Genomic DNA, 25,585 nt, shown 5'->3' with positions numbered 1-25,585 from the left:
CACTTGATCTCGTCTGATATCAGAAGCTAACGACTATAATCTGGGATTTGGTGCTTCAGAAATAAGCTGAATGAAATTGATTTGGATGCTATATTATATGTTTACACCTAAGAGTCAGACCAGCTCTTGCTCACTGATTTCACTAAACAAACCAGCTCTCTCAAGTTTTCCGTTTAGTTTCATTTACCAATCGTGATCCGAGCAGGTGAAATAGAGCCAAAGTTTGTGACAATGAAAACTGTGAATTCAAGTTCAACACAGGTCATTAACCCCATAAATGTCACATCCTCGCACTCATCTCTGGTGCAGAGTAATGTAAACATTATCCGAAGGTATCGTGCACTGGGGACACATTGGCACTTGAGTTACTTTAACTATATTTCATGGTGTTGTTTACTGCTTAACTTTAACTATTTATATGTACAATAGCTAAAGATTCTGAAAGCTTTAAGACAATAAAAACCCCCGACATACATCACACACACACACGGCTCTCTAGTTTGAAATGTAATTTAACACAGCATTTTAAATCATGCTGCTGGACTCTTGATACAATACCACAAAGACAGCATCATTTAAACAAATAAAGAACATTTTTCATTATACAGCAGCCTCATACCCTGAAGCAGATGTACTCAGTTTATGTTCAAAACTGTGAGTTTTCTCCAAATTCTAATTTAGTCAGTCTTAAAAAGAGACTTGTTGTTTAAATGTCATGGCACTAATTTTAATCATTCGCCAAAAGACTCAAAATCGTATATCTCAACTGCAAATTATCCAATATGTTCCAAACTTAAAACTTGTGCTTGCTGGGAATTTGAGTCTGGAGACGTCCATGTACACAAATGTCACCTGGTGGCAGCAGAAAATCAGCAATAGGTCATTGTCATGGCATTTAGATGACATTTTAACGGGTGGGTCCAAGCACGAGACATGATCGCCTGCCATAAAGTTAGTGCGTAATCTTCACCGCCATCTAGTGAACACAGGAAGTGTTCAGTAAATGGTAAATGGCCTGTATTTATATAGCGCTTTACTAGTCCCTAGAGACCCCAAAGTGCTTTACATATCCAGTCATTCACACACTGGTGATGGCAGCTACATTGTAGCCACAGCCACCCTGACAGAGGCGAGGCTGCCAGACACTGGCGCCACCGGGCCCTCTGACCACCACCAGTAGACAACGGGTCAAGTGTCTTGCCCAAGGACACAACGACCGAGACTGTCCAAGCCGGGGCTCGAACCAGCAACCTTCCGATTACAAGACGAACTGCCAACTCTTGAGCCACGATCGCCCCAGTAGGTAAATGACAGCATCCAATCAGCATCCCCTGCTAAAGACAATCATATGATCGTGTGACTCAACAATATGCTCGTGCTGTATGTCTTGTAAACCGCACACGCTCAGATGTGCACCAGGGTGCGAGGACCCGCTCATCACTGCAGCTTTAATATAAAATGTGTTTCTTACGTTTTGTGTTGTTTCTTTCAGTTTATTTTAACATTATCTTATGTAACAGGATTTAAATCATTTATAAAATGTATAAACCCCCCAAAAATGATCTTAAATGCTTTTTTCAATTCTTACTTTAAATTTGAAAAAATTGATTTAATATAAACTAAGAACTGTTTAAAGAAATGAGTCATTGAGCTTCACTGCTGTTGTTGCAGTGTGGGGTAAAAAGGGGAGGTACATGAACTTCAAATCACATGCAATCACATTTTAATGTCAGTTTGTTAGTTACATACTGTAGTTGAAGAATGTAAGCATTGTGGTTGACCATCAGATTTTCATGTACATAAGATTTATGATATATTTTGTATGAGACGTAAAAGAAACATGTCAGAAATGTGCGCTGGATATTTGTAATTATATCTAAAGATCCGCAACTACAACTGATCAACTCAGTCATATGTTCATAAATGTGAAGTTTATTAGACACAAAAAGCTCGTGTTAACGTACCGAGTGAGAGTCGTCCTGGTTTTTGTTCGTTCCTGTTTGTTGTCAGGCCCTCAGGCAACACTGCATTAAAAGCAGAGCTGGTTGTGTGGTGCTAATAAGGATATAATCGATATAAATCAAATATAATTTGCGATGGAAATTAAATGATGAGTGTCTTGATAAACAAGTCTCCGGAAAGGAGTTTGACGTTCTGAGCAAACACACAGTTCAAGCCTTGGGGCTCAACCCTGAAACACTTCAGTTACTCTGACTCCACCTCTGTCAGAAACAAGTCAGAGCAACCCTCAACCAACCCCCACCACCTCACATGCACACCTTGTAAAACACTCAGTTACTTTCACTTTATTAATAACATGTTGTCAGCTTTTAATCTCTGGCATTCTCAAACAATCGAACCATCGTTGGACATCTGTGTGAAATGTCCGCTGTAACGTCTGCGTCTCTCTGCTGGACTTTACTGTCTGTCTGCCTCCTGCTCGTCTCTGCAGGTGAGAATAAACTCTTTTTGAATCAAACAGGATTTCCTGAAGAGTTCTGTAAACATTCAGGATGTAAATGATCTCTGAAACTGTTTAAAACCCCTTCGTATGAGTGCAAAATGTCTGGAATAGAGATGTCCACTGGGCTTTATTGCTGTATTTCTGTGTGTATGTGGGAACATATTTATTTCGTAGATGCTTAGATTCATTATATTGCATTAGTCTGATGGCAAATCAATGCAGCTAAATTGAGTTCTAATGCTCAATAACTGGTGTATATTCGGAGTTACAATAAAATAGTTGTTCTGTCCTATTCTATGACCTGACCCTATTCTACTGAAGCTGAATTAGAAGTGATCTGTTCCAAGGAGAAGATTCAGATTTGTCGTAACCATCAGATGACTTTGTTCCAGAAAGAGAGCCAATGAAAACTCTCTCTGCTGCACTGAGTTTTCATCTGACTCCTGTTGCAAGTTTTTCAACTTTGTCATAAGAGCAAAACGTCAAAGCTCGCATTAGATCTTTACGCCTTTACATAAGTTGGTGTAAATCTGGAATAAATAATTCTCGTATTAGAGCTGGGCTCAATGTAAGAGCCGAGGCAGCTCTTCTTCTTTTATTAACTGTGGATAATAAGGAACTGTCAGGCTCTTAGTCTGTTACCTTACACTTATGTTATACACAGCAGGCAGGCTTTAATTTAAAAAAACAAACAAACAGCCTGTGTGACACTTCAACAAAACCAACCAGGAAATATTTGTTAACCTAACAAATGCTATCATACAAGCTTCTGAATACAGGCTACAGATGTAAGAGTTATTGAACTGAATTGAACTGTGTTCACACAACGAAGTGCAGTGATTCAATTAAATTAAATTGAAGTGAATTGAATTTATTGATTGTGCTAATATTGTCAAGTAAAAGACACTAAAATTAAATGCATCTGAGGAACTTTTCAGTAGCCTGAACACATATCTGTAAATGTAAATTTTGAGCCCAGGCATCTGAAACCTTGATCATAACAGAGTTTGGTGCAGGAGTTTAGCTTAATCCAGCATCTGGTAAAGTTTAAGCTGGTTATAGAAAAGTGCTGAATGTTAGTGAAAACACAAATGTCATCCATATTCAGATGGACGTGCTGCTCTTCTTCAGTGAGATTCGCTCACTGAACTCAATGTGGATCATATTTTGTCAGACACCCAGCTGATGGTAAACCTCCTCGTACTCTGGTCCCGTTCAGCAGAGCTCAGCAGTCTCTGTCTGACTGGCTGCTGCTGCAGTTACTTTAACCTCTCTGCTCTGTTTCAGACCAGAAAATCATCACAGCGGAGCCGGGACAGACCGTCATTCTGCCATGTCGAGCTCCAAACAACGACATCATCGGTGTAGAGTGGAGCAGACCGGACCTGCAACCAGAGCAGGTTTTTCTTCACCACGATAAGACGTTTGATCCAGTAAACGAGCGTCCGTATTTTGACAACCGGATGGATCTGCAGGACAGACAGATGGAGGACGGAGACGCGTCTTTGGTCCTGCAGAAAGTGACGGCTGCTGACACTGGAGTGTACGAGTGTCACGTCTTCATGAGAGGAACAGACCCCAGGAAGAGAGCTAATCCAGACGGTGACCCCATCTGCATCATCCAGCTGAGGGTCGATGATGCAGAAAACTAAATAAAAGTTTAAATAATTATTACGTAGCTTTAATTGTTTCCTCTTTTTAGCCCTTTTTATTTAAAGTTCCTAATCAGCAGCTGTATTTTGATCATATAACAGCTTTACCATCTGCTTCAAATAACTGAAAACACTAATTTAATCTCTTCAGTCAGTTCCTGGGCAGTGAGACGTTCCCCAAATCCTTAAAGTTAAACTGTGATCTGTTTTTAAATTTAGAAGAAGGTTTGCTGGATAGTTTTGTGACAGAAGCAATGATAGGAAAATATTTCATCATAAAACTGTTGGTGAGGTGAAGCTGAACTTTGAATCAAGGTCTGTTTTAACGTCTTTGTTAAAGAAGGTAAACATACCGGTTGGGTCTTACTGGAATCTGAGCTGCATCTGTTTTTCTACAGGAAATATGTCGGAAATGACTGACATGTGATAATAATATATAAGTATCAGCCTGAGGCTGCAGCTCGACTGCTGTTTGTCTCTGTGTAGTCTTCACTCTGTGTCGCCTGGAGCTGAAGTCAAGTGCTTTTTAGGTTTCTTTAGAGCTAGATCAGCAGGTTTGCAAGTAGACCTATAGGTTAACATGATCACCTGCTGCAAACACTGATAAGAACTGAGGCGTTCTCATCACAGAAACATCATTTTAATAGCTAAATGACCAGCTAACATCTATTATTTACTGACTGCCAAAGACTGAAAAAAAAGTATACAGTCGGACATAAACAGGACGATGGAAGTGAAACTAGTCCCAGCGTGTTATTTAATGACATTCAGAATATGCTTGTTGACATCAGGAGTAATGAGAAGTTACGTCAACTCAAAGCTGCTGAACCGCATTCCCTTAACATATCGACACGGTTGCTGTATGTATACAGCTGTGGCAGTTTTATTTATGTTTCATGTTATGTTTTTCAATAATATACACTCCTGTTCCTCCTGTCAGTCAAATCTCTGGGATATTAAACCCAAACTGAGAGCAGATACAAACATATTAATGAATGGTGGTCCAGTTTGTAAGAGCAAGCTCACAGAGTGAACATGACCTCTGACCTCCTGACAGCCTCAAAACTCCAGCTCATTTGTCTTAAGTTCATTTGTTGAAACTGATTCACTTCTTTTTTTAAACAAATCTGCTACTTTACTTCTTAAAACAGAATAATTGCTACGATGCCTTCCAGTCAGGTTTTAGACAGAACCACAGCACTGAAACCGCTCTGACCAAAGTGTTTAATGACATATGTCTGAATACAGACAGTGGAAAAATGTCAGTCCTAGTTTTACTGGATCTCAGTGCAGCATTTGATACAGTTGACCACAACATATTACTCAAACGACTGGAGAACTGGACAGGTCTTTCAGGAACTGTACTAAACTGGTTCAAAACATACTTAGAAAACAGGAAATACTTTGTATCAATAGGTAACTTCACATCTGAGCAGACAAGTATCACATGTGGAGTTCCCCAAGGTTCCATCTTGGGACCCCTTCTGTTTAACATCTACATGCTCCCACTGGCACAGATTATAAACAACAACAAAATTAACTATCACAGCTATGCAGATGACACACAAATATATATCACAATGTCACCAGGAGACCGAGGCCCTGTACAGGCTCTTGGTAAATGCATTGAGGAAATCAATGACTGGTTATGCCACAATTTTCTCCAGCTAAACAAAAACAAAACTGAGGTAATAGTCTTTGGCGCCAAAGAAAAACGATTACAGGTCACCGGAGAACTTCAATCTATACACCTAAAAACCACAAACCAGGCAAGAAATTTGGGTGTAGTGATGGATGCAGACCTAAACTTAGAAAAACACATTAAGACAATAACAAAGTCAGCTTACTATCACCTCAAGAATATATCAAGGATAAAAGATCTGATGTCTCAACAGGACCTGGAAAAACTAGTCCATGCATTCATCTTTAGTAGGCTTGATTACTGTAACAGCATCTTTACAGGTCTACCTAAAAAATCAGTAAGACAACTACAGCTCATTCAGAACTCTGCTGCTCGAGTCCTCACTAAGACCAAAAAAGTGGACCACATCAGTCCAGCTCTGAGGTCTTTACACTGGCTGCCTGTCCGTCAGAGGATAGACTTTAAAGTTCTGATGCTGGTCTATAAAGCTCTGAATGGTTTAGGACCAAAATACATCAATGACCTCCTGACCCAGTATGAACCTTCCAGATCCCTCAGGTCATCTGGATCCGGTCTTTTATCAGTTCCCAGAGTCAGAACCAGACACGGAGAAGCTGCATTCAGCTTTTATGCTCCTTATATCTGGAACAAACTCCCAGAAAGCCTCAGATCAGCTGAAACACTCAGTTTATTTAAATCCAGGTTGAAGACTCACCTATTCTCAGCTGCATTTGAATAAAGCACCAAATCCACACTTTAAGCTTAAATTTCAAAACTTACATTTAACTACTGATTTTATCTACTGTTCTGATTTTATCTGTTTTGATTTTATATACTGTTTTGTTTGTTTGTTTGTTTGTTTGTTTGTTTGTTTGTTTGTTAATTAGTTAGTTAGTTTATTTGCTTGTTTTAATCAATTTTAAATCATGCTTTTTATTTGTTTTTGTTTCTAATGTCTCTGTAAAGCACTTTGAATCACCTTGTTGTTGAATTGTGCTATACAAATAAACTTGCCTTGCCTTACTTTTTAAGAAAATTCAGTCAAACACATGAATGGTCAGTGGTAAAGGCTTGATTATACTCCACAGACAGTGTCTGAGTGCTCATTCTGCACATGTGCACTAAAAGAGCATTTTCACTGGTTCACTGAAGTCAAATAGAGGCTCTGTGAAACTCAGTGTATTATTGTAGGGTCCACCTTTCAATAGAAAGCACCTTAAAGCGACTGTTGTTGTGATTTGGCACTATATAAATAAAACTGAATTGAAGATGTGACCCTGTGAACAACTCCCCATCTAAACAAGAGGGCCTTATACTAAAACAGATACAGAGTAGGTGTCCTCCTATAGTATAAATCAGTAAGAGAAGGTATGACCTCTCTCGTGACCTTAAGATGTGTGTGCATGCCAGAGCACGCTGGAAGGCACACAGAGTCTTTGCAGACTGCTAAGGATCAGATCTCTATCAGTATGCAATCGATTATAAAGCTCTAAGCACATATAAGTAATATAAATATAATATAAACAATATAAACCTCACACTGATTTTGCTCCTGTAGATGAAGACTGTTTGTTTGTTTGCTTGTAGTTTGGTTTCGCAGAGAAAACATGATTGCAGACTAAAGGCCAGCACTTTGTGTTCTTACTCACATTTGAAAGGTCATAAAATGGTTAAAGAAGTCTCAATTATTTGCACAGCCCATTGTTATAATAATCAATAATAAATGAGTTATTGCTAATTTTATAATGAACTGATCCTTTTAGGCATATTCACCATGTAATGCACCAGTGTCATCAATAGATGGGAGCAGACTTTAAATGCTTCACAGTTTTCAGACTCTGGAGTTTCTGCTGAGCAGCAACGAGATGTAACTCACACTGACTCACACTTTCATTCTGCTGAAGTTTGTCAGACACAAAGAGCTCTCAGCTCTCTGCTTTCATCTTAAAGTACTGAGTGAGACCTTACAAACGTCTCCTCAGACAAAGAACATTTAAAATACAGACAACTGTGACAAAAAATGTAAAGACAAAGAAAATATTGATTTATTATATCTTTTTTGTTTTACATTTTTTTACATTTTAAATGTATTTGTTAGTTTGTTTTATCAGCAGAACCTTTTAAAAGAAACACAAAGAAAGACCAGAAGCTTGGTTGCAGTTGTTGGTCTGGTGGCTCACGTCTCAGATCTGTGGCGGCAGAAACTGTAAACAAACAAACACCAAAGAGAAAAATAAGCAGCTGTGCACACAACCAAAACTGTCCCTCAGAAACTACAAACATATTTAGAATTATCATTATCAGAGGGTTTGAACAAATAAACAATGGCCTTTATTTCAAAACACACTTCACTGGACAATGTCAAAGAATATAACTCAGATCTTCCTCCAGAATTTTCACAATAAACGTTTGGCAACCAAACTCTCATGTATATGCTTTTAATGTGAAAGACACCCAGCAGGAAGTCCCAAAAAGTTGATTCTGTTCATCTGGACGTTTTCAATGGGAGAAATGTTTCGTCACTCATCCAAGTGACTTCTTCAGTCTCAGCTGACTGCAGGTTGCCCAGTACATGCATGATGACTGAAAATAGCACCACTGAATGAACAATGGGCTGTGAGGTTCTGTGTTTTATATAATGTCCCCACTTTTATTTTTAGCTGCCCATCCAAACACAGCAGACTAGGCCCCCTGCTCATGTTGCTGATACTCTTCCTGATCAATTTAAAGGAACAGTTCAACCTTTTAGGAAACAGATTTATCTTCTTTTTACTAAATGAAAATCAGCTGTACCTCTGGGTCTGTTTTCTCAGATGTCTTATGTTCTCACTGCAGCTGGATCAGGGGTAGATGCAGGGTTAGAGGTGGATGGAGGTGGAGGCGTGGATGTAGGTGGAGGTGTGGTGGTGTGTTCCCCTAAAATAAAGCAAACACAGTCATGAAGTTGTCGTCACATTGTGAATGTTGAAAGCTGCAGAAACACAGACAGGTGAGTGTGTCACCTGTGACAGTGATCCAGCTGGATGGAGACTCTCCATGACCGCTGATGTCACACTTGTAGAGGCCTTCATCAGACCTGGAAACATGCTGGATGGTCATGTGACCTGTAGGCTGCTTCCTGATGAGGGAGCCATCTTTATAGAAAGCAGCTGGGAGGTTGGAGGGAGTGGTCTTTGTTTTACAGAGCAGAGTGACGTCATCTCCCTCCATCACAGGGAGGACAGGACTCTGCAGGATCACTGATCCACCTCAACACAGAGACAAACTACAGCATTTCATCCATTTACACACAGCTTCATCAACACTAACTCCACACACTCAGCTTACCAGTGACTGTCAGGTTAACCATGTTACTGATGGGACCCTCTCTGGACTCACACCAGTAAACTCCACTGTCCCATCGGTCAATGTAACTGATGTTACAGGAAGAATTAGTTGAACCAGCTGGTTTTCCCCACCCATCTCCACACTGAGTCCTCTGTCCTTTGCTTGTGTTTCTCCTCAGAGTCCATCCAGCAGAGCTGTCGTCCTCCTCACAGCTCAGAGACACAAAGTCTCCTTTAAAGAACTGAGAGCTGCTGGGACTCACAGTCAGACGAGCTGTGAGGGTTAAAATGAAAATGATCCACACGGAAAAGTGAACAACTCATTTGTTTGATACTGTTTTGTGTTCTGTTTCTTAGTTGCATTTATTCTAAAATCACCTTGTAAAGAAGCGCCCAGGGAGCAGAGGAGAAAGCAGAAAAGCCACATTTCTGGAACAGGAGCTCTGACAGCTGATCTGCTGCTGGCTCTGTAAAATCAATGTAGACAAAATCTGGATTTGTCTTTACTGTGACAGCCAAAGGTGTGTGGGAGGTGCCACTTCAATAGGAACACCTCTTTAACCCAGTGAACTCAAACACAGGCCTGAGGTCTGCTGCTAAGTCAATAACAGCATCCTGCTTTTTTTCAGTGCAGCAGGAGGTGAAAACAGGTTGACGGGATGTGATGTAATGTGAGTGGTGGTGATGTCAGCAACAGTAAGGTTTTTACATGCACAATTTAACAACCATAGTACAGAAACCCTGAGCACACATCAGAAACCGTCCTCATCAGTCTGAGTAAATGCTGTGAAAGCTCCATCAAAGAAGCACCAACAAGCTCAGCAGCAGCAGCTTCTACATAAAACCACAGATTATAAACATCCACCAACTTTCTGCTGAGGAGGAAGACGCTCCGACCTGAAACCACAGGTCTTCATGCTTCGTGTCTCCAGCTGAAAATTTAACTCATATTTTCTGTCCTTTGTTGGGGTTTGGTGACTCCCCCTGAAACCTTTATCACGCTTGCATCTTCTAAAACCAATAAATTAATTAATTAATTCAGAGCATGTGAGCTAAAGTTTGAGAAAAGCCAAGCCTCTCTATGGAATCTGACATCTGATGTTAAACAGGTTTTATGGGTAACGCTCATGTTTTCTGTGTTAACACAACATGAGAGGACTTTAATTTGATCTATGTGAGGTGAAATGTGGGTCAGGTTCCCTGCTGTCAGATGAAACCCAGCTCAGTGTGAACTGTGCTGTCATTGCTCTAAAAATCTTTGTGTCTCTGAAACGCTGAGCCTGCACACAGAAGTGCATCTAGACTTCACAGACAGCTGAGCATCATGCATTCACACAGCCAGGACTGAAACTGTTTGTTCCTTCCTTCTTATTGAAATATTCCACGTATAACCTTCATGTTCATCTCAGCTGTAAGTGGAAAAGCTTCATGACACTCACGATAAAATATTTTCTGTAAACACAATCATGTGGTGTCAGTCTGAGCTGCCTGGACTCAGTTCTACTTTTATTTAAAAGAAGAGAAGTGTCTCCTCTCTCTTGATCTGCGGTCTACGCTGTGTGTTTACGTCTTTGTGCAGAATCCGTGTTCCTGCTCTCATTTACTGTCTTAGCTGTTTGGTGGTTGTTGAAATTTTGTGAGATTTCACCAGAGATTCTGGCATTTCGGGCAAAATACATTTATATTAAAAAGTCGATTCAGGATTTTAATGAATCGATTTTACGTTATCCAAGCCAGAATCGATTTTAATGGATAAATCGATTATAAAAACCCACCCCTTTCTGGATGAGACGACAGTCGTATGTTCCAGTGTCATTAATCGTCACATCCTTCAGAATCAAAGACACGTCTCCATCCTTCATCTGTCTGTCCTGCAGATCCACCCTGTTCTTAAAAGATGGATGCTGCTCATCTATTTCAAATCGCTCATCATTGTACAAAAGCACATATTTATCTCCCAGGTCAGCTCTGCTCCACTTCACAGCTCTGATGGGTTTGCCTTGTGGAGCTCGACATGTCAGAGTGACGTCCTGTCCAGACTCAGCTGTGATGTGTTTCTGGTCTGAAAGAGGAAACAACACAGAGCAGAGAGGTTAAAGGTCAAAGTACAACTGATGACTTCACAGTCAGGAGCTACAGACAGACCACATACATTTAAATTAACAAATGTAAGAATGCGATCTAATGAAGCTTTTTAAAGAAACCACCTTATCTTCTTAGAAATAATCAACATAAATATTTTTTTAGTGTGTAGTTTAGTTTGATCCTGCTGTAAAGGAAGTGTGTATTAGGAATGAATAAGCATGCATCAATCATGCTATGAACAAATATTAAACTATCTTTTTGCTTTACTCTTGCTGCCTCGTCCATACAGATGAATGTGTTTAACTATGATTTAAACTATGGTGGCTGTAGCTCAGGTGGCAGAGCAGGTCAGCCACTAATCAGAAGGTTGGTGGTTCGATCCCAGGCTGCCTCCTGGCTGCATGCCAAATATCCTTGGGCAAGATACTAACCCCATGTTTGCCTACTGGTGGTGGTCAGAGGGCCCGGTGGCGCCTGTGTCCGGCAGCCTCGCCTCTGTCAGTGCGCCCCAGGGCAGCTGTGGCTACAACGTAGCTTGCATCGCCAATGGGTGAATGACTGAATGTAGTGTAAAGCGCTTTGGGGTCCTTAGGGACTAGTAAAGCGCTATACAAATGCAGGCCATTTAAATATAAAAGATTTAGTTGAGTTCTAATTCAGCTTGAGCTCTTCATCTGTGCTGAGAACAGGAAAATCACATCACGTACAGACTCACTGTCATCATGGACATGAACACACGTCTGAGTAATTTCATTTTACTTTGTCATTCAGAGAATCCTGTTTGATTAAAAACAAGCTCAGTCTCACCTGCAGAGACAAACAGGAAGCAGAGAGACAGTGACGTCCAGCAGAGAGACACAGAAGTTACAGCAGACATTTCTGCTTCATGCACACTTAGATTTTTAGAAATGTCCAAAGGACGGTGATATTTTCCAAAAAGAGCAGAAGACTTCAGTTTCAAACCTCATGAGATTAAATTGGAACATGACGCTGTGGTAACAGGTTTGTTTGTTTTCAGAGGGAGGGAGGTGGAAGGGTTGAACTCGGATATCAAACATTTATCTATCTCATCCTCTTAATGTTTTTGGTGGTGAATAATAATAATAATAATGATAAAGCAAATGTGAACATTTACATTACTGAAACCTGAGCAAAATTGAGTATTTTGGTCTAAATAACCCAATATGGGATGTCCACATATGTGGACGCCAGGTCCTAGGAGGTTAAAAAAAACAGATCACTGACCAGCAGATCTTTGACAAAAAACCCTGTACCCAGACGACCTTTCAAAGTGCAGACTGGCGCCACACGATCAGACATTTGACCATGAGGACAGTTTGTGTTCGCAGTGAAAGATCCAATCACAACTGTCAGGAAACTTTCCACTGACGGCTGAAATGAACATGAAGTTGTTTCAGGAATATTGAATCACATTAACAGTTCAAACCTTCACTATAGATGATGTTCAGCTCTCTGTGAAGTTTGGGATGTTTAATGAGTGCACTCCTCAGTCTGAGCTGACTGTCATCTGGTAGCAGGAAAACTGTCCCAAATTAATAATTTCATTGAAAATGTGCCCAAATTAACTACAATTTTAAATCCATTGTTATAGAGTCAATTCAGAAACAATTAATTCAATTCAATTTAATTTAATTTATATAGCGCCAAATCTAGTGAGAAGGTGAAATTATTAACAAGATAATCGATCTCTGTTGGGGTAGCGTTCAGGCAGCTGCTCTGCTCTGTGTTGGTACAGGGCATTGAAGATGATAACAGTGGGTGGATTATATTCTTAAGCTTAGTTACAGCGCTTTCAGAAAGACATCTACTGTGATAAAGTCTACTCTCCACTGCTGTGTAATCAATTATTGTAAATGTAAATGTTATCAGGAAATGATCAGACAGGAGAGGGTTTTCAGGAAACACTGTTAAATGTTCAGTTTCTATGCCATATGTTAAAACAAGATCTAGAGTGTGATTAAAGTGGTGGGTGGGTTCTTTTACATTTTGAGAGAAACCAATTGAGTCTAATAACAGACTAAATGCCATGTTGAGGCTGTCACTTTTAGCATCTACATGGATGTTAAAATCACCCACAATAATAATTTTATCTGAGCTCAGAACTAAATTAGGTATAAAGTCTGAGAAATCAGACAGAAACTCTGTGTAAGGCCCAGGTGGACGATAGATGATAACAAGTAAGACTGGTTTCTGAGTTTCACAGCTGGGGTGGACGAGGCTAAGCATCAGGCTTTCAAATGAATTAAAAGTCTGTCTTGGTCTTTCATTAATTAATAAGCTGGTGTGAAAAATTGCTGCCTCACCGCCCCCTCGGCCTGTGCTTCGAGATTTCTGGTAGTTAGAATGACTCGGGGGTAGGGCTGTGCGATATGACCAAAATCTCATATCCCGATATAAGACATGTATCGTCCCGATAACGATATAAATCACAAAATTTAACATTTTCTGTAAATTCTGTGAATCTCGGGCAGCTCGACTTGCGGGAAGTGTTTCCAGCTTGGCGTCGCGTACCTGGAGTCCAGTGTTTTAACTGATGCATGAAACTACACATTTTTAGACATTAGTTGTAACGGCCGCCGTTTTCTTTGTGAGTATTTATTACACGGCGTGCTGCGGGGAAAAGCCTGTTCTAACATTTGAGTCTAAGGTTTATTTTTTAGCACCTGGCAGCTTTTTTTTGCTTCTCATCCATAAACAATCTGCATACTCTTTCACGTAATTCAGTTTATTTTGAAAAGTCTCAACAGGATCTTGAGCTTTATTATGAAAGGCTTATGTGGAAAATAAACAAGCGGACACGTGATGGTTTTACCGTCATTGTTGCTAACGACAACGCATAGAAACAGTCGCCTCTCCGTCCGTAGTTTGGTTATATAAAATATAAGAGAAAGAGAGAACCTTAAGAAATTAAGGTTCTCTCTTCATTTGTATTCTCTTCATTTCAAATACAGATGGTTACTACAGTGACCATCTGTATTTGAGGACAACATGGGGCTAAACATGTCTCTCCTGGTCTGATTGGGGAGGGGACCAGAGAAAACTAGAGAGTCCGACATTGTTTTGGCAAAGTTACACCGATTCAATATTGATTTTAGTGACCTCCGATTGGCGTAACCGGGTGTCATTACTGCCGACGTGAATTATGATTTTACTGAATTTACATTTACCCTTAGCCAGCATTTTTAATTTTCCTTCAATGTCGCCTGCTCTAGCCCCTGGAAGACAATTGACTATGGTTGCCGGTGTCTCTAGCTTCACATGTCTGAGAACAGAATCACCAATTACCAAGGTTATTATCGTTAACGAAAACTAACGAAATAACGAAAAATAGAAGTGAAAAAACATTTTCGTTAACGGAAATAAAATAAAAAAACAAAAAAAGGAAAACTAACTAAAACTGAAACGAGTGTTCACAAAACTAACCAAAATTAACTGAATTTATAGCAAAAATGTGTTTAGTTTTCATTGATGTGCGTGTCATACAATAGTCAAGGGTGAAAATGAAGTTTAGTTTCCAGATTTTTTCTTGCTGTCTCATTATGCCAGCAGGTGGCAGTACGTTAGTCGAGTCGTCTGTGTTGCTGCTCCGTCCACCCGCAGAATCATGTCAGGAAAAGTCTGGAGAAAGCGCCTCAAGAATATATCAAGGATAAAAGATCTGATGTCTCAACAGGACCTGGAAAAACTAGTCCATGCATTCATCTTTAGTAGGCTTGATTACTGTAACAGCATCTTTACAGGTCTACCTAAAAAAATCAGTCAGACAACTACAGCTCATTCAGAACTGTGCTGCTCGAGTCCTCACTAAGACCAAAAAAGTGGACCACATCAGTCCAGCTCTGAGGTCTTTACACTGGCTGCCTGTCCGTCAGAGGATAGACTTTAAAGTTCTGATGCTGGTCTATAAAGCTCTGAATGGTTTAGGACCAAAATACATCAATTACCTCCTGACCCAGTATGAACCTTCCAGATCCCTCAGGTCATCTGGATCCGGTCTTTTATCAGTTCCCAGAGTCAGAACCAGACACGGAGAAGCTGCATTCAGCTTTTATGCTCCTTATATCTGGAACAAACTCCCAGAAAGCCTCAGATCAGCTGAAACACTCAGTTTATTTAAATCCAGGTTGAAGACTCACCTATTCTCAGCTGCATTTGAATAAAGCACCAAATCCACACTTTTAAGCTTAAATTTCAAAACTTACATTTAACTACTGATTTTATCTACTGTTCTGATTTTATCTGTTTTGATTTTATATACTGTTTTGTTTGTTTGTTTGTTTGTTTGTTTGTTTGTTTGTTTGTTAATTAGTTAGTTAGTTTATTTGCTTGTTTTAATCAATTTTAAATCATGCTTTTTATTTGTTCTTGTTTCTAATGTCTCTGTAAAGCACTTTGAATCACCTTGTTGTTGAATTGTGCTATACAAATAAACTTGCCTTGCCTTACTTTTTAAGAAAATTCAGTCAAACACATGAATGGTCAGTGGTAAAGGCTTGATTATACTCCACAGACAGTGTCTGAGTGCTCATTCTGCACATGTGCACTAAAAGAGCATTTTCACTGGTTCACTGAAGTCAAATAGAGGCTCTGTGAAACTCAGTGTATTATTGTAGGGTCCACCTTTCAATAGAAAGCACCTTAAAGCGACTGTTGTTGTGATTTGGCACTATATAAATAAAACTGAATTGAAGATGTGACTCTGTGAACGACTCCCCATCTAAACAAGAGGGCCTTATACTAAAACAGATACAGAGTAGGTGTCCTCCTATAGTATAAATCAGTAAGAGAAGGTATGACCTCTCTCGTGACCTTAAGATGTGTGTGCATGCCAGAGCACGCTGGAAGGCACACAGAGTCTTTGCAGACTGCTAAGGATCAGATCTCTATCAGTATGCAATCGATTATAAAGCTCTAAGCACATATAAGTAATATAAATATAATATAAACAATATAAACTTCACACTGATTTTGCTCCTGTAGATGAAGACTGTTTGTTTGTTTGCTTGTAGTTTGGTTTCGCAGAGAAAACATGATTGCAGACTAAAGGCCAGCACTTTGTGTTCTTACTCACATTTGAAAGGTCATAAAATGGTTAAAGAAGTCTCAATTATTTGCACAGCCCATTGTTATAATAATCAATAATAAATGAGTTATTGCTAATTTTATAATGAACTGATCCTTTTAGGCATATTCACCATGTAATGCACCAGTGTCATCAATAGATGGGAGCAGACTTTAAATGCTTCACAGTTTTCAGACTCTGGAGTTTCTGCTGAGCAGCAACGAGATGTAACTCACACTGACTCACACTTTTATTCTGCTGAAGTTTGTCAGACACAACGAGCTCTCAGCTCTCTGCTTTCATCTTAAAGTACTGAGTGAGACCTTACAAACGTCTCCTCAGACAAAGAACATTTAAAATACAGACAACTGTGACAAAAAATGTAAAGACAAAGAAAATATTGATTTATTATATCTTTTTTGGTTTACATTTTTTACATTTTAAATCTATTTGTTAGTTTGTTTTATCAGCAGAACCTTTTAAAAGAAACACAAAGAAAGACCAGAAGCTTGGTTGCAGTTGTTGGTCTGGTGGCTCACGTCTCAGATCTGTGGCGGCAGAAACTGTAAACAAACAAACACCAAAGAGAAAAATAAGCAGCTGTGCACACAACCAAAACTGTCCCTCAGAAACTACAAACATATTTAGAATTATCATTATCAGAGGGTTTGAACAAATAAACAATGGCCTTTATTTCAAAACACACTTCACTGGACAATGTCAAAGAATATAACTCAGATCTTCCTCCAGAATTTTCACAATAAACGTTTGGCAACCAAACTCTCATGTATATGCTTTTAATGTGAAAGACACCCAGCAGGAAGTCCCAAAAAGTTGATTCTGTTCATCTGGACGTTTTCAATGGGAGAAATGTTTCGTCACTCATCCAAGTGACTTCTTCAGTCTCAGCTGACTGCAGGTTGCCCAGTACATGCATGATGACTGAAAATAGCACCACTGAATGAACAATGGGCTGTGAGGTTCTGTGTTTTATATAATGTCCCCACTTTTATTTTTAGCTGCCCATCCAAACACAGCAGACTAGGCCCCCTGCTCATGTTGCTGATACTCTTCCTGATCAATTTAAAGGAACAGTTTTAGGAAACAGATTTATCTTCTTTTTACTAAATGAAAATCAGCTGTACCTCTGGGTCTGTTTTCTCAGATGTCTTATGTTCTCACTGCAGCTGGATCAGGGGTAGATGCAGGGTTAGAGGTGGATGGAGGTGGAGGCGTGGATGTAGGTGGAGGTGTGGTGGTGTGTTCCCCTAAAATAAAGCAAACACAGTCATTAAGTTGTCGTCACATTGTGAATGTTGAAAGCTGCAGAAACACAGACAGGTGAGTGTGTCACCTGTGACAGTGATCCAGCTGGATGGAGACTCTCCATGACCGCTGATGTCACACTTGTAGAGGCCTTCATCAGACCTGGAAACATGCTGGATGGTCATGTGACCTGTAGGCTGCTTCCTGATGAGGGAGCCATCTTTATAGAAAGCAGCTGGGAGGTTGGAGGGAGTGGTCTTTGTTTTACAGAGCAGAGTGACGTCATCTCCCTCCATCACAGGGAGGACAGGACTCTGCAGGATCACTGATCCACCTCAACACAGAGACAAACTACAGCATTTCATCCATTTACACACAGCTTCATCAACACTAACTCCACACACTCAGCTTACCAGTGACTGTCAGGTTAACCATGTTACTGATGGGACCCTCTCTGGACTCACACCAGTAAACTCCACTGTCCCATGGGAACACAGTGATGTCACATGAAGAACCAGACCATCTTCCCCACCCATCTCCACACTGAGTCCTCTGTTGTTTGCTTGTGTTTCTCCTCAGAGTCCATCCAGCAGAGCTGTCGTCCTCCTCACAGCTCAGAGACACAAAGTCTCCTTCAAAGAACTGAGAGCTGCTGGGACTCACAGTCAGACGAGCTGTGAGGGTTAAAATGAAAATGATCCACACGGAAAAGTGAACAACTCATTTGTTTGATACTGTTTTGTGTTCTGTTTCTTAGTTGCATTTATTCTAAAATCACCTTGTAAAGAAGCGCCCAGGGAGCAGAGGAGAAAGCAGAAAAGCCACATTTCTGGAACAGGAGCTCTGACAGCTGATCTGCTGCTGCTGGCTCTGTAAAATCAATGTAGACAAAATCTGGATTTGTCTTTACTGTGACAGCCAAAGGTGTGTGGGAGGTGCCACTTCAATAGGAACACCTCTTTAACCCAGTGAACTCAAACACAGGCCTGAGGTCTGCTGCTAAGTCAATAACAGGATCCTGCTTTTTTTCAGTGCAGCAGGAGGTGAAAACAGGTTGACGGGATGTGATGTAATGTGAGTGGTGGTGATGTCAGCAACAGTAAGGTTTTTACATGCACAATTTAACAACCATAGTACAGAAACCCTGAGCACACATCAGAAACCGTCCTCATCAGTCTGAGTAAATGCTGTGAAAGCTCCATCAAAGAAGCACCAACAAGCTCAGCAGCAGCAGCTTCTACATAAAACCACAGATTATAAACATCCACCAACTTTCTGCTGAGGAGGAAGACGCTCCGACCTGAAACCACAGAGCTGCGTCTTCATGCTTCGTGTCTCCAGCTGAAAATTTAACTCATATTTTCTGTCCTTTGTTGGGGTTTGGTGACTCCCCCTGAAACCTTTATCACGCTTGCATCTTCTAAAACCAATAAATTAATTAATTAATTCAGAGCATGTGAGCTAAAGTTTGAGAAAAGCCAAGCCTCTCTATGAAATCTGACATCTGATGTTAAACAGGTTTTATGGGTAACGCTCATGTTTTCTGTGTTAACACAACATGAGAGGACTTTAATTTGATCTATGTGAGGTGAAATGTGGGTCAGGTTCCCTGCTGTCAGATGAAACCCAGCTCAGTGTGAACTGTGCTGTCATTGCTCTAAAAATCTTTGTGTCTCTGAAACGCTGAGCCTGCACACAGAAGTGCATCTAGACTTCACAGACAGCTGAGCATCATGCATTCACACAGCCAGGACTGAAACTGTTTGTTCCTTCCTTCTTATTGAAATATTCCACGTATAACCTTCATGTTCATCTCAGCTGTAAGTGGAAAAGCTTCATGACACTCACGATAAAATATTTTCTGTAAACACAATCATGTGGTGTCAGTCTGAGCTGCCTGGACTCAGTTCTACTTTTATTTAAAAGAAGAGAAGTGTCTCCTCTCTCTTGATCTGCGGTCTACGCTGTGTGTTTACGTCTTTGTGCAGAATCCGTGTTCCTGCTCTCATTTACTGTCTTAGCTGTTTGGTGGTTGTTGAAATTTTGTGAGATTTCACCAGAGATTCTGGCATTTCGGGCAAAATACATTTATATTAAAAAGTCGATTCAGGATTTTAATGAATCGATTTTACGTTATCCAAGCCAGAATCGATTTTAATGGATAAATCGATTATAAAAACCCACCCCTTTCTGGATGAGACGACAGTCGTATGTTCCAGTGTCATTAATCGTCACATCCTTCAGAATCAAAGACACGTCTCCATCCTTCATCTGTCTGTCCTGCAGATCCACCCGGTTCTTAAAAGATGGATGCTGCTCATCTATTTCAAATCGCTCATCATTGTACAAAAGCACATATTTATCTCCCAGGTCAGCTCTGCTCCACTTCACAGCTCTGATGGGTTTGCCTTGTGGAGCTCGACATGTCAGAGTGACGTTCTGTCCAGACTCAGCTGTGATGTGTTTCTGGTCTGAAAGAGGAAACAACACAGAGCAGAGAGGTTAAAGGTCAAAGTACAACTGATGACTTCACAGTCAGGAGCTACAGACAGACCACATACATTTAAATTAACAAATGTAAGAATGCGATCTAATGAAGCTTTTTAAAGAAACCACCTTATCTTCTTAGAAATAATCAACATAAATATTTTTTTAGTGTGTAGTTTAGTTTGATCCTGCTGTAAAGGAAGTGTGTATTAGGAATGAATAAGCATGCATCAATCATGCTATGAACAAATATTAAACTATCTTTTTGCTTTACTCTTGCTGCCTCGTCCGTACAGATGAATGTGTTTAACTATGATTTAAACTATGGTGGCTGTAGCTCAGGTGGCAGAGCAGGTCAGCCACTAATCAGAAGGTTGGTGGTTCGATCCCAGGCTGCCTCCTGGCTGCATGCCAAATATCCTTGGGCAAGATACTAACCCCATGTTTGCCTACTGGTGGTGGTCAGAGGGCCCGGTGGCGCCAGTGTCTGGCAGCCTCGCCTCTGTCAGTGCGCCCCAGGGCAGCTGTGGCTACAACGTAGCTTGCATCGCCAATGGGTGAATGACTGAATGTAGTGTAAAGCGCTTTGGGGTCCTTAGGGACTAGTAAAGCGCTATACAAATGCAGGCCATTTAAATATAAAAGATTTAGTTGAGTTCTAATTCAGCTTGAGCTCTTCATCTGTGCTGAGAACAGGAAAATCACATCACGTACAGACTCACTGTCATCATGGACATGAACACACGTCTGAGTAATTTCATTTTACTTTGTCATTCAGAGAATCCTGTTTGATTAAAAACAAGCTCAGTCTCACCTGCAGAGACAAACAGGAAGCAGAGAGACAGTGACGTCCAGCAGAGAGACACAGAAGTTACAGCAGACATTTCTGCTTCATGCACACTTAGATTTTTAGAAATGTCCAAAGGACGGTGATATTTTCCAAAAAGAGCAGAAGACTTCAGTTTCAAACCTCATGAGATTAAATTGGAACATGACGCTGTGGTAACAGGTTTGTTTGTTTTCAGAGGGAGGGAGGTGGAAGGGTTGAACTCGGATATCAAACATTTATCTATCTCATCCTCTTAATGTTTTTGGTGGTGAATAATAATAATAATAATAATAAAGCAAATGTGAACATTTACATTACTGAAACCTGAGCAAAATTGAGTATTTTGGTCTAAATAACCCAACATGGGATGTCCACATATGTGGACGCCAGGTCCTAGGAGGTGAAAAAAAACAGATCACTGACCAGCAGATCTTTGACAAAAAACCCTGTACCCAGACGACCTTTCAAAGTGCAGACTGGCGCCACACGATCAGACATTTGACCATGAGGACAGTTTGTGTTCGCAGTGAAAGATCCAATCACAACTGTCAGGAAACTTTCCACTGACGGCTGAAATGAACATGAAGTTGTTTCAGGAATATTGAATCACATTAACAGTTCAAACCTTCACTATAGATGATGTTCAGCTCTCTGTGAAGTTTGGGATGTTTAATGAGTGCACTCCTCAGTCTGAGCTGACTGTCATCTGGTAGCAGGAAAACTGTCCCAAATTAATAATTTCATTGAAAATGTGCCCAAATTAACTACAATTTTAAATCCATTGTTATAGAGTCAATTCAGAAACAATTAATTCAATTCAATTCAATTTAATTTATATAGCGCCAAATCTAGTGAGAAGGTGAAATTATTAACAAGATAATCGATCTCTGTTGGGGTAGCGTTCAGGCAGCTGCTCTGCTCTGTGTTGGTACAGGGCATTGAAGATGATAACAGTGGGTGGATTATATTCTTAAGCTTAGTTACAGCGCTTTCAGAAAGACATCTACTGTGATAAAGTCTACTCTCCACTGCTGTGTAATCAATTATTGTAAATGTAAATGTTATCAGGAAATGATCAGACAGGAGAGGGTTTTCAGGAAACACTGTTACATGTTCAGTTTCTATGCCATATGTTAAAACAAGATCTAGAGTGTGATTAAAGTGGTGGGTGGGTTCTTTTACATTTTGAGAGAAACCAATTGAGTCTAATAACAGACTAAATGCCATGTTGAGGCTGTCACTTTTAGCATCTACATGGATGTTAAAATCACCCACAATAATAATTTTATCTGAGCTCAGAACTAAATTAGGTATAAAGTCTGAGAAATCAGACAGAAACTCTGTGTAAGGCCCAGGTGGACGATAGATGATAACAAGTAAGACTGGTTTCTGAGTTTCACAGCTGGGGTGGACGAGGCTAAGCATCAGGCTTTCAAATGAATTAAAAGTCTGTCTGGGTCTTTCATTAATTAATAGGCTGGTGTGAAAAATTGCTGCCTCACCGCCCCCTCGGCCTGTGCTTCGAGATTTCTGGTAGTTAGAATGACTCGGGGGTAGGGCTGTGCGATATGACCAAAATCTCATATCCCGATATAAGACATGTATCGTCCCGATAACGATATAAATCACAAAATTTAACATTTTCTGTAAATTCTGTGAATCTCGGGCAGCTCGACTTGCGGGAAGTGTTTCCAGCTTGGCGTCGCGTACCTGGAGTCCAGTGTTTTAACTGATGCATGAAACTACACATTTTTAGACATTAGTTGTAACGGCCGCCGTTTTCTTTGTGAGTATTTATTACACGGCGTGCTGCGGGGAAAAGCCTGTTCTAACATTTGAGTCTAAGGTTTATTTTTTAGCACCTGGCAGCTTTTTTTTGCTTCTCATCCATAAACAATCTGCATACTCTTTCACGTAATTCAGTTTATTTTGAAAAGTCTCAACAGGATCTTGAGCTTTATTATGAAAGGCTTATGTGGATAATAAACAAGCGGACACGTGATGGTTTTACCGTCATTGTTGCTAACGACAACGCATAAAAACAGTCGCCTCTCCGTCCGTAGTTTGGTTATATTAAATATAAGAGAAAGAGAGAACCTTAAGAAATTAAGGTTCTCTCTTCATTTGTATTCGCTTCATTTCAAATACAGATGGTCACTACAGTGACCATCTGTATTTAAGGAGAACATGCGGCTAAACATGTCTCTCCTGGTCTGATTGGGGAGGGGACCAGAGAAAACTACAGAGTCCGACATTGTTTTGGCAAAGTTACACCGATTCAATATTGATTTTAGTGACCTCCGATTGGCGTAACCGGGTGTCATTACTGCCGACGTGAATTATGATTTTACTGAATTTACGTTTACCCTTAGCCAGCAGTTTTAATTTTCCTTCAATGTCGCCTGCTCTGGCCCCTGGAAGACAATTGACTATGGTTGCCGGTGTCTCTAGCTTCACATGTCTGAGAACAGAATCACCAATTACCAAGGTTATTATCGTTAACGAAAACTAACGAAATAATGAAAACTAGAAGTGAAAAAACATTTTCGTTAACGGAAATAAAAATAAAAACAAAAAAAGGAAAACTAACTAAAACTGTAATGAGTGTTCACAAAACTAACTAAAATTAACTGAATTTATAGCAAAAATGTGTTTAGTTTTCGTAAATGTGTGTGTGTCATACAATAGTCAAGGGTGAAAATGAAGTTTAGTTTCCAGATTTTTTTCTTGCCGTGTCTCATTATGCCAGCAGGTGGCAGTACGTTAGTCGAGTCGTCTGTGTTGCTGCTCCGTCCACGCGCAGAATCATGTCAGGAAAAGTCTGGAGAAAGCGCCAGAGTCCAATTTGGGATTACTTTGAATATGACTGTGTTTTGGATAAAGCAAGTGTCTTGTAGTGGAAAGAGACGAATTATGAGGGACATTTCTAAAGGGAAAAAAATCCCACAAACCTTAAAGTGCACTTGAAAAGCTCACACAAGAAGGCTAACCTAGCTTAACTTGAGAAGGGAGCACACTCAACCCTCATCCCCAGAAAACAGAAGCTAACCCCGGGCAAGGCAGCGTGATGCATCACGAGACAACAGGACAGGGATATCTACACAACTGTGTGAGTCAATTGCCTTCAAAAAGTTTATCAATTCACTTGAACCAAAATTACGAACACCCGGTGCTGCAAGAGTTAATAGTCTCATTGGGGCCAAGATATACATTTTATAGTTGCCTGGTATCAATGGTTGTTCATCTGCCCTAATTTATTTATTTATTTGAAGAACCCATAGGTGGGAATGTGAGTTGTCTGTCTCTGCGTGTTAGCCCTGCGACAGACAGGCGACCTGTCCAGAGTGCAGGGTATGGTAGCTGGAATAGCAACATACCCAAGGATAAGCAGAAGAGCATGACTGATATGATGAAACTGGGATTTTGTTGCACTTAATTATTGCAAACAAAACTAAAACTATAACTGACACTAATCAAAACTAAACTGAAACTAAGGATTTTCAAAAAAATAAAAACTAAACTAGCGAAAAATTGGTAAAAACTAATTAAAACTGATATAAAATTGAAAATCTGAAGTCAAGACTAAATAAAAATAAAAACTAATAAAAATTGCAAAACTATTAAAACCATGCCAATTACCAGAGTTTGACCCCCGGCGGGTGTGTCGCCGAGTGGAGAAAAATGGTTAGACACATGAACGGGTTGGTGGTGTACCTGGGGCTTCTGTTTAGGACTATGCTTCCTCCTCACCGTCACCCAGCCGCCCTCTTTCCCCAGCTGCTTGGGGTCTGCTGGGGAACAGCTAGCGGTGCCTACGCTATCTTCGGCTGCACCAGCTGGGGCCTGGCTAGCTACAGGTGAATGAAGGGTGCGAAGTCGAGTCTCCAATTCCGTAATCCTGGCCTCCAGAGCTGCAAATATGCTACATTTGTTACATGTATCATTGCTGCTAAAGGAGGCCGAGGAGTAACTAAACATCTGACATGAAAGTGCAGGAGGGACAGGTGAAGTACCCATGGTGCTAACAAGTCTTTTCCCTGTGATGGAGGGAGATGACGTCACTCTGCTCTGTAAAACAAAGACCACTCCCTCCAACCACCCAGCTGCTTTTTTCAAAGATGGTGTCTTTATTGGGGATGAGACTACAGGTCACATGACCATCCAGCATGTTTCCAGGTCTGATGAAGGCCTCTACAAGTGTGACATCAGCGGTCATGGAGAGTCTCCATCCAGCTGGATCACTGTCACAGGTGACACACTCACCTGTCTGTGTTTCTGCAGCTTTCAACATTCACAATGTGACGACAACTTAATGACTGTGTTTGCTTTATTTTAGGGGAACACACCACCACACCTCCACCTACATCCACACCTCCTCCTGGTTCCTATCTTCTTCCTGCATTGTCATTTGTTGGATCAGGCTGTGTTGTGGTTCTACTGGTGTTACTGGTTCTGCTGGTGAGACGATGTGTTCACAGAAAGCCTGATGGTGAGACTCAGACTTCCTGATCTTTCATGTCTGAGATTTTTAGTAGAATAAGTTCACTTTCTTTATGATCACAGTTAGAGATGGACCGATCCGATATTACATATCGGTATCGGTCCGATACTGACCTAAATAAAAAATGTAATCCGATCCATTAAATATCAAAAAAGCACCTCACAAAACTTACTACATGGCGTAACTCGGCTCATAACCGTAGCACGTCGGAGCAGTACGCGTCACATGATAGAGCGGCTGCATGTATTTG

General features: G+C 40.5%; 4 protein-coding genes across 5 annotated transcripts in view; 2 read left to right on the top strand and 2 right to left on the bottom strand.

Moving 5' to 3' along the window:
* LOC146713048 (programmed cell death 1 ligand 1-like) overlaps positions 1-25,585 on the top strand; it is a 178,376-nt gene that overhangs the window by 43,427 nt on the left and 109,364 nt on the right. The gene's annotated exons all lie outside the window — the stretch shown is intronic.
* LOC146713054 (uncharacterized) lies at positions 2,301-6,569 on the top strand. The gene is made up of 2 exons (XM_085452435.1): positions 2,301-2,452; positions 3,752-6,569. The coding sequence occupies exons 1-2, from the start codon at positions 2,383-2,385 to the stop codon at positions 4,114-4,116; spliced, it is 435 nt and encodes a 144-aa protein (XP_085308561.1). The 5' UTR covers positions 2,301-2,382; the 3' UTR covers positions 4,117-6,569.
* On the bottom strand, positions 7,782-9,583 carry LOC146713053 (Fc receptor-like protein 5). Its single transcript, XM_085452381.1, has 5 exons — positions 9,463-9,583; positions 9,086-9,358; positions 8,761-9,006; positions 8,552-8,674; positions 7,782-7,962 (listed from the first exon to the last, which is right to left on the bottom strand). Exons 1-4 carry the CDS (start codon positions 9,509-9,511, stop codon positions 8,577-8,579), a joined length of 666 nt encoding a protein of 221 aa, XP_085308507.1. The 5' UTR covers positions 9,512-9,583; the 3' UTR covers positions 7,782-7,962; positions 8,552-8,576.
* On the bottom strand, positions 16,636-19,961 carry LOC146713052 (Fc receptor-like protein 5). The gene is made up of 6 exons (XM_085452361.1): positions 19,703-19,961; positions 18,297-18,388; positions 17,932-18,192; positions 17,607-17,852; positions 17,398-17,520; positions 16,636-16,815 (listed from the first exon to the last, which is right to left on the bottom strand). Exons 1-5 carry the CDS (start codon positions 19,741-19,743, stop codon positions 17,423-17,425), a joined length of 738 nt encoding a protein of 245 aa, XP_085308487.1. The 5' UTR covers positions 19,744-19,961; the 3' UTR covers positions 16,636-16,815; positions 17,398-17,422.

The sequence above is a fragment of the Copadichromis virginalis genome, linkage group LG3 (genome assembly GCF_057382275.1).
Source record: "Copadichromis virginalis isolate Kocher_CV1m ecotype Utaka linkage group LG3, C_Virginalis_male_GT1.1, whole genome shotgun sequence".
Taxonomy (NCBI): Eukaryota; Metazoa; Chordata; class Actinopteri; order Cichliformes; family Cichlidae; genus Copadichromis; species Copadichromis virginalis.
Note: the sequence above shows the minus strand (reverse complement) of the source record. Positions and strands in the feature narration are given on the sequence as shown.